The sequence below is a fragment of the Pteropus medius genome, unplaced genomic scaffold (assembly GCF_902729225.1).
Source record: "Pteropus medius unplaced genomic scaffold, Ma_sr-lr_union100, whole genome shotgun sequence".
Taxonomy (NCBI): Eukaryota; Metazoa; Chordata; class Mammalia; order Chiroptera; family Pteropodidae; genus Pteropus; species Pteropus medius.
The window spans coordinates 14523762-14537971 of NW_024354499.1; the positions used below are offsets into that span (position 1 = coordinate 14523762).

The 14210-nt window shown below is 48.3% G+C and overlaps 1 protein-coding gene across 5 annotated transcripts; it reads right to left on the reverse strand.

Moving 5' to 3' along the window:
• Nucleotides 1–138: 138 nt before the first annotated feature.
• On the reverse strand, nucleotides 139–13594 carry CAPG (capping actin protein, gelsolin like). Of its 5 annotated transcripts, none has more exons than XM_039852500.1 (11): nucleotides 13466–13594; nucleotides 12573–12628; nucleotides 7564–7599; nucleotides 7217–7389; nucleotides 6974–7128; nucleotides 6625–6792; nucleotides 4316–4465; nucleotides 4026–4118; nucleotides 2960–3092; nucleotides 907–995; nucleotides 139–320 (listed from the first exon to the last, which is right to left on the reverse strand). In XM_039852500.1, exons 3-11 carry the CDS (start codon nucleotides 7584–7586, stop codon nucleotides 255–257), a joined length of 1050 nt encoding a protein of 349 aa, XP_039708434.1. In that variant the 5' UTR covers nucleotides 7587–7599; nucleotides 12573–12628; nucleotides 13466–13594; the 3' UTR covers nucleotides 139–254. The 5 variants fall into 5 exon arrangements, with proteins under 5 accessions (XP_039708434.1, XP_039708435.1, XP_039708437.1 ...); XM_039852501.1 differs by lacking the exon at nucleotides 13466–13594 and adding an exon at nucleotides 13194–13425 and having other exon boundaries at nucleotides 12573–12624; XM_039852503.1 differs by lacking the exon at nucleotides 12573–12628 and having other exon boundaries at nucleotides 13466–13588.
• Nucleotides 13595–14210: the final 616 nt, after the last annotated feature.

A 14210-nucleotide genomic window follows, 5' to 3' on the forward strand; every position in this document is an offset into this window, starting at 1 on the left:
CCCCAATCATGCAAAGCCAGTTCTGGCCCCTCAGAGTGGCAGAATTGTCACCTGTGTCCTACTCCACCCCAGCATGGGAATGAGCCCAGGTGAGCTGGTAGGGCAGGGAGAATTAGCCCAGGGCAGGCAGTGCAGGCAGAGTGGGGAAGGCACTTGTCTCCTTTATTGAACACCAGCAGGCGCACTTGAGAACTGACCAGGCAGGAGAAGGAGGAGCAAGCAGGCAGAAGGTGGGCACAGGGAGATGCCCACTCTCACTTCCAGTCTTTGAAGAATAGCTTGAAGGTGAGACTCTCGCGGCCCTGGGGCAGAATCTCCACCTGTAGGGACAGCAAGGGAGAAGTCCTGCTCACAAGGTTGCCACCTCTGCCTCTACCAGGGAGGGCTGGAGCCATGGAGGAGGGTATTGGGCACCAGGCCTGAGTCTACATGCCATCCAGGCCGAGGGTGCTTCTCCAGATAAGCTAAGAGATGAGAAAGATTACAGGGACATGGGCTGGGCAAACTGATGCTTCAAGGACGGAGGTACACAGTTTGATAGATGTACCAGTTATAGATGAGCCTTATCAGCACCCCTTAGAATGACGTGGAGTCACCATGCTGGCATGAGAAGAGGCAATACCAGCTAAGGACAATGGCCCAGAGAAGGCACAAAAGCTGTCCAAAGGTACATCTGGCTCTCTGGGCTCCCAGGGGAGTGCTGCCCTGCAACCTCTCAGAAAATAATACATACTTTAAAATTTTAAAGGAATGAGAAGAGCTTCTCCACTGAGTAGGTCTGGTAGGGAGGCCTGACTGTTCTTGCCTTTGCCTGAGGCTTTCCTGCCCTTCTTATCCAGTATGAGGAGTAGGAGGCCATGGGAAGAGCCCGCAGTGGAGGGCTTGGGGCACGGGGTATCTCCTCACCTGAGTGTTTGGGGCGTACCACATGCGGGAGATGAAATCCTCCGCCATTCGGAGGGCCGCCTGCCGCTCCTTCTCATTAGCTTTTCGTCCTGCATCATTAAGGAGATTTTTAAAAAGAGCAAGGACCTTCTCTAGCCCACATCCCATTTATCTCAAGAAAAATTTAAGAGGGTCCATAGACTAGCAGGCAACTTTAAAATAAATGGACCAAGAGGTGCTAAGAATGCTGAAGAGCTCTTTGGAGGTATGAAGTCAAGCCCTTGAGACTTCTTCCAATGTGGTAGCTCCGAATCAGACAATAACTGCTGTCCGCTCTAATCATCAAAACCTTCTGCTCGGACTAGGGCCCCAGGGACATTCATAAGAACTGGTGTTCTCCTGACATCAGATGTGAGAGCCGTGGTCTCAGCCCAGGACCCCTCGCCTCTCATGTCTGCCAACCATTCTGTTTATCAAGCTTTCTTTGTACAACTGAATAGGACAAAAGGCTGTGATTTACTCCAATCTTACTCCCATAATGCCAGATAGCTGACATCAGCCTAGTAGTTATGCTAACTAAGAGTTTATAAAAAGGGAGACAGAGTCATCCATTCCCTCCTGTAGGCATTCCCTTTTTACATAAAATGGGCTCCAGCCTAAACCATTTTTCCAAGGCAAGAATCGTGATCTGTGGTTGGCTCGCCAGTGCTAAAACAAACAACAGACCCAAAATGGAGTCTCTTGTGGTAAGACCCACCAAGACTTAATACCTAACCTCACTGCAGTTTCAGTCTCTCCCAGGAGCAGAATTTTAAAACCAATTGGTCTAGAATTTCCTAGTCAACACTAGTGAGGTCATCCGTCTCATAAGACCCCTGTAATCCCCTAAGGGAGTGTGACCTTGTCTGAAATATTCCACTCTTTTCACTTCCTTGTCCCATTCTCTTTCTGCCTATAGAAGACTTCCATTTCGTACAGCTCCTCTGAGATCCCTTCTGTTTACTAGATAGGACGCAGCCTGATTCATGAACTTTAAATTTAAAGCTTTAAATTTACTCAGTTGAATTTTTGTTCATTAATGCTATAGCCACAGAACCAGCTTAAACTGGCCTTATCCTGTTCCTAACAAGATACTGAGTTGTTTTCAGAGACAACAGAACAAAACCATTAAGTCACGCAGCTAAAGCAGGCTGCTTGCTGCTCCAGGCCCTTTCCTAAAGCAAAAGTATTATTGCCTAGTAGCAACCATCCTTTGAACAGCTAACAAGTCTCCATCTTCCTGACCAGGCTAGAGCTGTGAATTTCTCTTGGCCTTGGTTGACCCCACAGATATTTATTGAGCAAATACTATACCATCAAGACGCTAGATACATATGGCTCTTGCTTTCAAGGAGTTTATAATCTGGTCAGAGAGGTAAGACATGCTCAAGAAAAGACAAGTGTGGAGAAGGTAGGAAGCTCCCAGTATCACTCCTACGGCAGTTCTGTTTCAACATTTTGGAGTCAAACCAAGGAACAGGCTTCTGCACAACAGTGTTTCTATTTCCAACCAACACAATCTCTTGGAAAAACAAGTTCTACCAGTTTGCTACCCAGTGCTTAAAGCAAAATTTAATTTGTCTCAATTTCTGTCACACGACAAGGCAGAATGTCAGGATCAACAGTCTCAGCAGCCCGGGTGACCTAGGAGTTCTCTGTGTCAGTGTCCACAAATGTGGTCCCAGGACCTGCAGCAAGGCCTAAGAGCCAGTAACATATGTAAATATTCCTCAGGCTCAACACCAGACATAGTGAATCAGAATCTGGAGCGGGGCGTGGTCCCACTATCTGTTTTCAGAAGCCCTGGGCCCTCGGGTGATTCTGAGGCATGCTAAAGTTTCAGGAAGTTTGCCTGGAATTTAGAGGGTGGGAACAGCCAAGAGAAAACCCTCAGCCTGGAGGTCAGGTCTAGAGCATCCAGGCTCCCAGAGGCTGTCTTTTGAAAGAACCCAGGTAGGCTGAGCCCTCCAAGGGGAAGCCTGCCAGGGCCAGAGAAGGCACAAGTCTCAGTCTGGAGTGCAGAAGCTACATGTACCCTTCCAGATGTAGATCTTGCCACAGAGCCCGTTGTCCAGCACAAAACAGTCATCAGGTACCAGCAGCTCGAGGGGAAAGGGGGTAGAGTCAGCCACCTTGGTCAGGTTCATTTGTCCAGTGGCATCAGAGACCTGGGGGAAGATGTGTCAAAATAATATAAATGCAGCCACTTTAAAATGGAGCTGGAGCAGCCATCCCAGAGGTACTGCCTTGCACATCTTATACCTCAAAACTTTGGGATGTCAAACAGGACAAAATTACCTTTGGACTGGGCCTAAGCAACATTGTGTCCCAAAGAACTATTTGCAAAGATAAGAGAGCAAATATGATGGTACCAGATAGAAAATTAAAAACATTCTTTAGAATTAGCATCGCTTTGTTATCTGCACCAACAGAAATGCCTTCCTTCTATTGATGTAACGGTTCCCCTTCTATTTCTCATAAATACCTATTATCTTTGTCTCCTAATCAGAACACTATTTGGGCTTCTGCCTGAATCAATGTGTCCAGAATAGCTATTCTTTTGATCTCAAATAAATGCTTGTTGCTTCTCACTTAGAAAGGCCTTTTCTATTTTTAAGTTAACAGATGAGCAGTGCTGGATCACCCTTCTCCCCCCGAAAACACAGCCCTAACTTCCACCCAAGGAGTAGGCTGCCACCCTGCACCACCGCCCCTACCCGCCAATGGCCAAGGAGCAGACAGGGGACAGGGAGGGAAGCACTGACTAACAGGCAACCTCCCCACCTCACATCACCCTCACCACTGCAGCCCAAAGGCCCCGATTCCATTTGAAAATTAAGTGGATTCCAAATTACAAATAAATACAAAGAATTAAAAAGTAAAGCTCAACATCTTCTCCAAGAATGGGCCGGAAATAAAGTGGCAATCATCGGACGTCCACCCACCTCCCATCCTCCTCTCACTCCTAGCCCCAAGTAAACCGCCCTGGTGCCCAGCCCAAACTTCCTACTGCACTCTCTTCTCTCCCTTCAGCCCCCGGTGCCCCAGGCTCCCGGGCTCCCGCCCCCTGCCTGGTCCCAGGGCAGACCCAGAGTGCCCACCTTATACAGAGCCGCAACATGGGCATTGGTCCACTCAGCTGTGAGGTCTTCCTCAGGTTTGCCCTCCTTCAGAGCGGGCTTGGGGCCCAGAACCTGCAGGGGTCAGGGCAGACCAAGTTTCCAGGGATTCCTGGGCACCTGTCCCAGACCTTCCCAACCTATCAGGCCCTGTGCAGTGCCCCAGGTGCCCTCAGCCCAATTATCCAGTGACCACCCTCATGCCCCCAGCTGATCACCGCCTTTCTCGGTAGTTTCCAAGCAGAGGCCACCCACCCCAACATCCCCTCTACCTGGATCATCTCGGCAGGCTCCTCCCCATCAGTGACGATCTCCACCTGGGCTTTGCCCTGCCGCTCACTGTCCCGGATGGCCAGGGCCAGGTCCCGAGCCTTGTTGCGCTCCAGGATGTTGGACTTTCCACCAAACCAGGCAAAGATGTTCTAAAGGGAAGTGGGAGGCCCAGGTTAAAGGAGGCAGGAGGAGAAGCGAGGCTTCTCTGGGAATGGTGACAATGACACTGTAGGAGTGTTTCTCTGCCTGGTCCCTATCTCCCTCCTGCTCTATTTTTCTCCTCATCATTTACTGGCATATATATCAACATCTTTATCTTGTTTATAATCTATCTCCCCTGACTAGAAAGTAAGCTTTATTAGGGCATGAGTGTTTTGTTTTGCTTTGCTTTACTCACTGCTGTATGCCCAGTGCTAAAACAGAGACTGGCACATATTTAAGTACAAAATAAATATTTATCGACTGAATGAATGAATAAATGAATGAACAAATGGGTGAATGCTATCCTTCAGCATCCTACCTGCAACCCAGCCCTCATCACTCCTCCAGAGCTGGCCCCCCTGCCTCTGTCTCACAGCTTCTAGACTTCCCTCTAGACAGTTCTTGGGCTGATCTTCCTACACAAAGTCTTCAGCATAAGTCTTGGTTCAGACTCCTCAGTCAGTCTCCTCATGACCTGGCTCTCACCCTCAGCGATTTTCACTCCCATGGCTCTTGTTCCCACCCTGTCCCTGCTGTTGACGTGCATTTCTGCACTCTTCCTCACCTTAGTGCCTCAGCTCACCTGTCCCTTTGCTTGGAATGGCATTTCCCATTTGTGAAGGTCTAGTCAAATGGCATCTTCCTGGGACAATGGCTTCGGCTCAGGCTAGAGAGCCCCTCCCCACATTGCTGCCTCTCCTAAAGCCCTCAACACACCTCGCCATGGATTACAGCAAATGACAGGCCGGACTCATCTTTATTGCCTCCTCAGGGCAAGCAATTTGTGGTCCCCATGCTGGCTCAGAGCAGGCATCACAGATTCACTGAGTGAACCAATGAGGGAACAGATTAATGAATGGTCTGGCAGGCAACTAACTCAGGGTGACAATGGCTGTAAGAGAAGGAGCTGGTGGGCCCCAGTGTTAGAGCCAATGGCTGGGAAGCAGAGGGAGGTTTCTGTCCTTCTGAATGCAAGGATGCTTCTAATGGCTAGAGTGGTCCCACTTGGAATACATGCTTCTCAGCTTCTCTCTCTCCCCACTGGCTGCCTTGTCCCTGCCTATTTATTTATTTATTATTTTTTTATAAGTATAAAATATAACTTTCTTTTAATTTTCAAGTTAATTTTAATTATACAAAGTAATATGAGTAGATTCTTTATTTAAAAAATTAAAACTTTACAAATAAAATCCCTTTTGAATATTCCCCTATACCTATCCCCAAACCTTTCCCCCTCCCTACTTCCCCCAACCACTGTTATTATCAGGTAGGTGAGGTTTCATCTACTCTTTTCTAAAGTTATTCGTTCACACATCGTCATAATGCTACATATTTCAATATATTTCACGTTAATATAATTGAGCCCTAAGTAAATAATATGATCAACATGTTCCTACTTAAGCCTCATTTCTTGAGGGGCCTTTCGAGTTGGTCAATCCCCAAGAGAAATGCAGTTTGTTAATTTTGTTTGGTATTTTTAAGTGCTAGACAAATTCTAATGTGTGGCATGAAGGTGAGAATTGATAGTCACAGCCTATTGTTATTATAATTAGAAATCATCAGAAGTTAATTAGTACATTAAAATGATAAATTATGAACTAAAATATCTTTACTGAGACCAAGATCAATTCCCTAAATTTAAAGATTTATTAAAAAAAACCCAAACTTGCTTCTTTCACAGCTTTTAATGTTCTCCACCTCTCTTCTTAAATTAAGATTTCATATAGGTTTCAAAATATTCTACACCACTTTTCTATAACAGCACACCAAGTCTGACTCAGATCAGCAATTTTATTAAGATGTTTTCTACATTTAACTTATAACTATACTTTTTTTGTGATAGTTCTTGAAGCTCGACAATTACCTTAGCATGTATACCATTAATAAAACTTTAATCAATTGAATTAATACGCTGAGTTGGAAAAGAATTAGCAGTTACCAAGAAATCGATTGTATCTATTTTAACATTGATGGTAAACTTAAGAAACCTAATCTAAAGATATCATTTTGCTCCACTCCTGCTTTCTAGTTTATGCATGTTCATAAAACCTGCCCTTTTAAAAGACGGTGCCAACACAGAGTGCTCAGTCCTGTCCCGCCTACCTACCTGGCCCAGGTCCAGGATGAAGCAGTCCCCGGTGTTGAAGCTGTCCCAGCTCAGTGCTCGCTCAGTGGCACGGATGTTCTTCCACCCCTTCACCTGGTAGAGTTTCCTGACGGCAGCTGGGGTGGCCCCTGGGGAGGTCTTGTGAAATGCTGACTCCACCCCACCTTCCTGCAGTCCAGATGGCCCGCCTGAGTGGGCTGGTGGGAGGCCCAGGGCCCTGCATAACCCAGCCCACTGGGAGACAGGCGGAAAGGTGGGGAGGACCCCGCCCCAAGGGCACCTGGGCCTTTTGCAGGGTAAAAACCAGCTGGAAGTGGGGCAGCTGAGAGAAGCCGCGTGGGGGGCTGACCTGGTACTTGAGGCCCCTCGGGAAGTAGCTCATGAAGAGGTCGGACTCGTTGCCCTGCACCTCTCGGTGCTGCACAGGCCTCTCCCCAAGCCGGCTGTTGAGGTGCACGGCCAACACAGCGCAGGCGCCCTGCTCATCCCTGGACGACTGCAGGCCTGGGGCGGTAGGAGGGGCCAAGACCAGGCCTGTGAGACCCATACCAGCCCTGGGACCCAAGATACCTCCCTTCCCCCAGCCCCTTACCAATCCACAGGTGCAGGTGGGAGAGCTCGTCCGGGCCATTGTGCAGCACTAGGTAGGAGTCCCCCGAGAAGAAGATGCCGTGGTTCTCACGGGCCACTGGCACCGGCTTCAGCTTTTCCACCCTCCACACATGCAGGCCAGGGTCCTGCACTGAGGCCGGGAACGGAGAGCCGCTGCGGGAGGGGAGAAGGTTGGCAATGGCCAGGGTCCCGGAGGAGTAGCCGCAAGCAGAGAGACCGGGGGCAGGCCTGGGGACTGTGGTGTGGGGCGGAGGGGGGCTGGGGTGAGGGGCAACCCCTGGAAATGAAGGAGAGGAGGGGTGAAATGGGATGAGGTATACAGCCTACCTCTGAGGGATAGGCGTGTACATGCTGTCTCTGGGTCTGGAAAGACAGAAGAGGCCATTATTATTCAAAAGTCATGACAACCACCTTTCACATTGCTCTGGAGAGGCCTTTCCAGGTAGCTAAGTGTTTTCATGTTCATCAGCTGCTTCATCTCCCAGAGCCCAAGAAGAGATTATCCCTGGCTCCATTACGCTAGCAAAGAAACTGAAACTCAGAGAGTCTAAGTCCAAAGTCACACAGCTAGTGAGTGGCTAGAGAAAACCAGGTCTGTGGCTCCTGGGCCAGTGTCTTCCCCTTGCTGTGACCTCTCGGCCACACTTCTATTCTGCTTCCAGACCCCTAGCTCTGGACGTTGCATGAGGCTAGAATACAGTTCTCTAAGCAATAACTGCTTATATTAGAAAAGTCTAAGATTGATGACTTAAATTTCTACCATAAAAAAAGGAAAAGCATACTAAACCCAAAATAGTCAAAAGAACATAAATAATAAAAATAAGAATAGACATTAACAGAAAACCAAAAAAAAAGAGAAAGAGAAAAATCACGGAAACTGGTTTTCGGAAAAAATCAGTAAAACTCATGAACCTTTAGACAAACTGATTAGGAAAAAGAAAGGATACAAATTCCCAGAGAGGCGACATCACTGCGGATTCTACAGATATAAAACGGATAATGAGAATATTACAAAAACTTTATGATGATATATTCAACAACTTATATGAAAGAGACAAATTCCTTGAAGGATACAAATTAGGAAAGTTCACTCAAGAAGAAACAGATTACCTGATAGTTCTAATATCTATTAAAGAAATTGAATTTGTACTTAAAAAGCCCTAACCCCTCCCCCCCAAAAAATTCTGAGACATAGTACCAATTCTATACAAATTCTTCCAGAAAATAGAAGAGAACACTTTCAATTTGTCTTATGCTGCCAGCATCATCCTGATATAAAACCAGATAAATATATTATAAAAAAGAAAATTATACCAATATCACTTATGAACACAGACAAAAAATAGTAACAAAATTTTAGCATATGGAATTCAATAATATATAAAAAGGATAAAACATATGACTAAATAAGGGTTTATCCCAGGAATACAGGCTGGTTTAACATCTGAAAATCAAAGTAATCCATCCAATTAACTATTTTGATCTCAGTAGATGCAGAAAAAGCATTTAAGCAAAATTCTACATCCATTCCTGATTTTTAAAAAAACTTTCGGCAAACTTCATTAACCTGATAAAAAGCATCTACCAAAAATAAGAAAAACAAAAAACTGAACAGCTTACATTAAACTTAGTACCTTCTTTAATTCTAAACCCCTTTCTCAGGGAATTTCACCCATTCCCAGGCATCGGCTATCATTTCTGTATACCCAGCTCCTCTCACATGCCAGGATGATGAACCTCACCTTTATTCTGTTGGTTAGCGACGGCAACTTTTTTCGGACAAAAGTTATTCAGGGAGAAAAATGCTAAAGGCAAACACTTAAACTTCAGAGTTGACACCAGCAAGCACTGCAACACAATTCATGCAAGGCGAATCCTTTCGTAAGGGCCAATCCAGGCATTTTTGCAAGGTGAGCCCTAGTGATGTAGGATAAGGGCCTAGGAATTTCAGACTGAAGAGGCAAACTGGAACCATTAGTGGACTCTTGGGGGCTGGGCAAGCAGGAAGGGCAAAGAAAAATCTTTGGGAGATGGATGTTTTGAGTCTGAGAAGCAGGACTAGTGGTTGTAGGAAACAATGTGAATTATGACTTTCCTTTTCCATGCCTAACTTACAACATAGCTGAAGACACTTTTTGGAACCACATTTCCCCAAAGAGGGGAGGCAGTGAGGGGGAAGTTTGGAGGAAGGAAACTTTAACATTTCTCCAACCCACAGAGGATCACATGCTGTGCCCACATCCCCTACCACAGGCAGCCCAGCCTGTGACTCAGGTCTGAAGTGGTGAGGTGGCTGCCCCTAGCCCAAGAAAGTGGGGAGAGCTTAAGGGAAGAGAGAGAATGTGAACAAAAGGGCCAACTGTCAGCTTTACTATTTTTCATTCTGTTACTGATCAGAGAGCTCAGACCCTAACCCAAAAGCAGGCAGCTCACATGGCGGGGCTCCGAGCAGGCAAGAGCCACTGTAAGGTTTTGATGAAAGGGTTTTGGCTGCCTGCTCCATCATCACTCTGGCGCTCTGCCCTGGCTCCTGTTATAATTACCTCATGATTTTATAAAAACACGGATGCCCAAACTCCAGCCTGGAGATTTGTATTCCACAGGTCCAGAGTGGAGCCTGTGTGTTGGCACTTTGAATGTATGTTCCAGTTTCTGATGCTGCCAGTTAACTGTCCAGAACACGGTCTCATACTTGCCTGAGCATTACTATCATCTGATCTCACAAGGCAGCCTCTTCCTCACCTCCACGTTACAGCCTTTGCTTTTTCCCACTCTGCCATAGTATGGTGAGTTATGGGCCTGCCCATCTTCCCTACTAGACTATAAGGGCCTTTGGGGCAGGGACTGTATTTTGCCTCTCTGAATCTAGTTGGAACCTCACACCGTGCCTGTCACACTGCAGGTGCTCAGAAAATGCATTTGATTAACTGGACTTGCTGGGCTCCAATGAGTAGATCAGATGGAGCTTGAGAGAGCAGAATTTCAACAGTCTGGAGCTAGAGCAGACAGGCTAGAGCAGCCCCAAGGCAGAAAGCAGATGGGGCTAGAAATCCAGTCAGTAGATGGGAGGTGGGGTTCGGGGAGGGGAGGTTGTGGGGAGTAGTGTGCCCAGGAGCTTGTCTTTGAGGATGTACTAGGGCCAGGGTTGGGGGGAACTCTGCTAATATGGGTACCTTTAAGGCAATGCTTGAAGGCTGTCAAAATGGCAAAAGTCCTCTGGTAGGTGCTATCTTAGCTCTCCTTAGGCCCTGATGCCATTGATCCCTAACAAGTCCCTTCACCTCACAGTCCCTGTTTGTCTCTAGTTGTGAAATGAAACAGCCCCTACCCCTCTCCCCCAAAAAGGTAGAACGGTGAGTGTCAACAATAGAAAGGGCACCAGATCCTCCCAGTCCGAAACAAGGGCATTTAGAGAGCTGGATCCGGAGGCTTCATCAGGGACTCTTTTCCCTGACACCAAGTCAGCCGCCTCCCCTTCCCCTGTTGCACCTTCACCTCTCAGTCCCAACTGTACCCCAGGCAGCTGGCCAGACCCTCAGCGAAGGTGTTGTTTAATGTGCAAAATAATAGACTGGAATTCAAATGCTAGGCATGCTCTGACCCCTCCCCCAACCACTCCAGCCCACCTATCTATAGTCACACCACTGTCTTGTCTTAGGAATAAGTTTCTTCAAATCTGAATGCACTTCCGGGCTGGCTGAGGGCTTTCAGGAGTCCAGGTGTAATGGCCTCTGTCAGGAGGTTGGGCATCACCTCTCACACGCCAGGACAAGCCCCAACCCAGGAGTTCCTTGTCAATATCATGATGACAACCCCATCAACCCTGGGTGCTGAGAGGCTCCCATCAGATAATGTACCCATAGCCTGGTGGAGAGCTGCCAGGACAGTGGGCTGCCAGACTTGGTCCTGGACAAAGCAGCTTCCAGAAATATGAGTCTCTTTCCAGATCATGGCAGCCGGCCCTCATCTGCCCACCTAAGAGGGTCTCAGACAGCCAACACCAAGCCCACTCTCACCGTTACACAGCTCTGCTTCTGCTTCTGCTTCTGCTTTTGCTTGCCAGGCTCTGCTTCCCCCACAGCCTGCCCCACCCAGCCTCTCACTTCCCTCTGACTCCTCCCGCGGTGCCCCACCCACCTGCCACACCCCTGCTCCATCTCCAGCCTGTGCTGAGGCCAGGCTGGCTCCTAAGAGGCACCTACAGGGAGGCTAAAAGTCTACCCCAGCCCCCTCCTCCCCTACTGGCCTTAGCCAGCTGCTGGCCCCTCCCCCAGAGTCAGCATCTGAATCTGTGACCTGCCTGCGAGGAGAGCCACACAAAGACAGAAAAGCTGCCACAGGCCCTGTTCCCCACTCACCACCAGCTTAGGGCAGTGTGTCTGCCCAGCCCCAGCCCATGCAGAGTTAGTCACTTTTCCTGGGTGGGGCCACTACTTCTTCAGTGACTTTTTCCTCCTCCCCAGACTGCTCTTTTTCCTTGCTCTGAATGCAGATATTTGATTTATTTGAAAGCTCAGTTCTGAAGGAGTCGCTGGGGTCATCAAACATTCTGTATTGGTTCTATACTGTGTCCTGCATGCCTGAGGCCTTTCAAGTCTATGCTTGGTCAGTTTCTCATCCATTCACCACATCTTTACTGTCAGTCTTTACTGTCACACCAAGCCCTCTGAGGGACAGCAACAACTAAGTGTGGTTCTGGCTCAAACCATATTGCCTACCTCACATCATAGGACCCTAGAACTAGTCTGCTCCAACCTGCTTGCTCACTTTCCAGAGGAGGAAACTGAGGCCCTGAGAGGCCCTAATGACTTGCCCAGTCTCACAGGGAGCAGGAGGCAGAGCAAGGGAAACTTCCATTCCCTTCTGAATCCATGAAGGAGGATGAAGTGGAGTCCATGTGGCTCCAGGAAAAAGTGAGCACCCAGTCATGACGCCTCCCTGTACCCTTCCCCCACACACATGTGGGTGGCTCCTTGGCCAAGACTGGCCCATCTGTCCTGGACACAGACCTGCCCTGGCCCAGGGCTGGTCAGCAGGTGAGTTAAAGATAAAATTCAGCCTCCTGGGTCAAGGCCCCACCCAGGGGGCAACAGTGTGCACATTGGAACTAAATCAATCCATGTTAAAATTTCTGAACCAGAGCATGATGAGAAATGAACATTCTCTTCAAAAAACGCAAACTCTAGCTGGCATCTGAGTGTCTCCATAGACAAACTGCTGGCCTTAAAAATAGGGTAATCTGGGCTAGAGCCCCAGCAGGGCCTTGTCCCACCACAACCAGCGATTGGGCGGATAAACTAATAGAGTGGAAAGAGTTGGACAATTTGGCTACTCACTGGCTGTGCTTCCTTTGATAAGTGACTTAACTTCCTGGAGCCTCCCTGTGCTCTATCTGTAAAACAAGCATAAAGATAAATGTGAAGATTAAATAAAACCGTACAATGAGCAAATAATAGATGCTTAATAATCCTAGATTCCCTTCTTTTCCCAACTCTGAGAATTTACTAAGGGGACCCCAGTAAATGGGCCCAGAATCTCTGGAAGCAAGGCTGCTGCCCCGTCCTCCAGCCGGTGGTGCGGTGCAGGGGGGATGCAGTTAAAACTACAATCGCTCCTCCTCGCCCCGCCCCCACTCCCACCCCAGGGGGTTCAAAGACTCTGGTGTGCTCGGGAGCAGAACCTGGGTGGCTCTTAGGTCCCCGCCTCTGTGCACCTACCCAGGGCACAAGGATGTATGGGAAGGAATCACTGTTCTCCACACTTAAGTCTCACCTGGCTAAAGGTGGCCCCGTCACCACAAGGGGAAAAAAAAAAAAAAAAAAAAAGAGGTATGCAAATTAAGAGCGAAACAGAGCCAGTCACTCAGCTTGGAAGTCTCCAACACCTTGTAACTAAAACAATGCGCACGTTAACGACATTATCCGGTATCAAGATTCTAAAACTTGTTCTTACTAGACTTATATTTTTCCTCCCTATCCGATCTCCCCCAGCAGGAATGCTCAGAGTTTGTCCCAAACGAAGTAAAAGAAAGCTTTCGTTAGCACGGACCCGCCTTCTCCCGCCCCTCCTTATAGTAAGCCAGGAGACGTGATTAGACACGCGGGGCGCCCCAAAGAGGAGAGCGGGGAGCGGGGCGCGGGAAGGAGGCGGCTCTGGAGCAGCCTAGCCTCTCCGACTCCCAAAGGGGCGCCCGGGCGCTGGGGCGGTCAGACACCAAAGCGCTACTTGCCTGGAAACGTCTAGCAGGGTTGCTGAGGCTGCGTCTCTGCAGCCGGTCGCCCCCGATGTGAGCTACTGGATGCCCAGCGAGTGAGTCAGAGGGCGGAACCCGCCAGCCTGAGCTGCCCGGGGGCGCCTCTGAAAACTGGCCAGCTTCAAAATTTCCAACCAGCATGAGTTTTTCCCACTCATAGATACTGGGATAAGGGAAGGAATCCAAAACCTGGTTCTACCCTTTTCCATGTGGGTGATGCTGGGCAACCACAGTCCACGGAGGAATGCTTAGAGACCACCCTTCTTCCTCCCCTTGTCTTCCCTCCTCTGGCCAACTACTTGCCTGCAAACCCAGCTTATATATATCCCTTCTATACAACCTACGGTGATCCTCAGTGCTCCCCGGATGCTCTGGGCATCAACGGCCACTGGGCCATCTGGGTCTACAGCCTGCAGGGGAAAACCTGCCAGCCACACCCCACAAACAAAGGTGGAATTGTATCCATGGGCAACCTAGTCGGCCCTGCTTCTGTGACAGCCACTAAGACCTTGCTAGGCATAGTCCTTTCAGAGCATTCCCATTTTCTACATTTCTTTCTTTTTTTTTTTTTTGGTAAAATTGACAGTAAAATGCATGAATTATAAGTGTACAATTGGATGTTTTGACATATGTAAACACCCATGTAACTCACATCCCTACCAAGATATAAAACACTTCTACCACCACCACTCCCAGAAAGTTCCCTGGCCACCACTTTTTA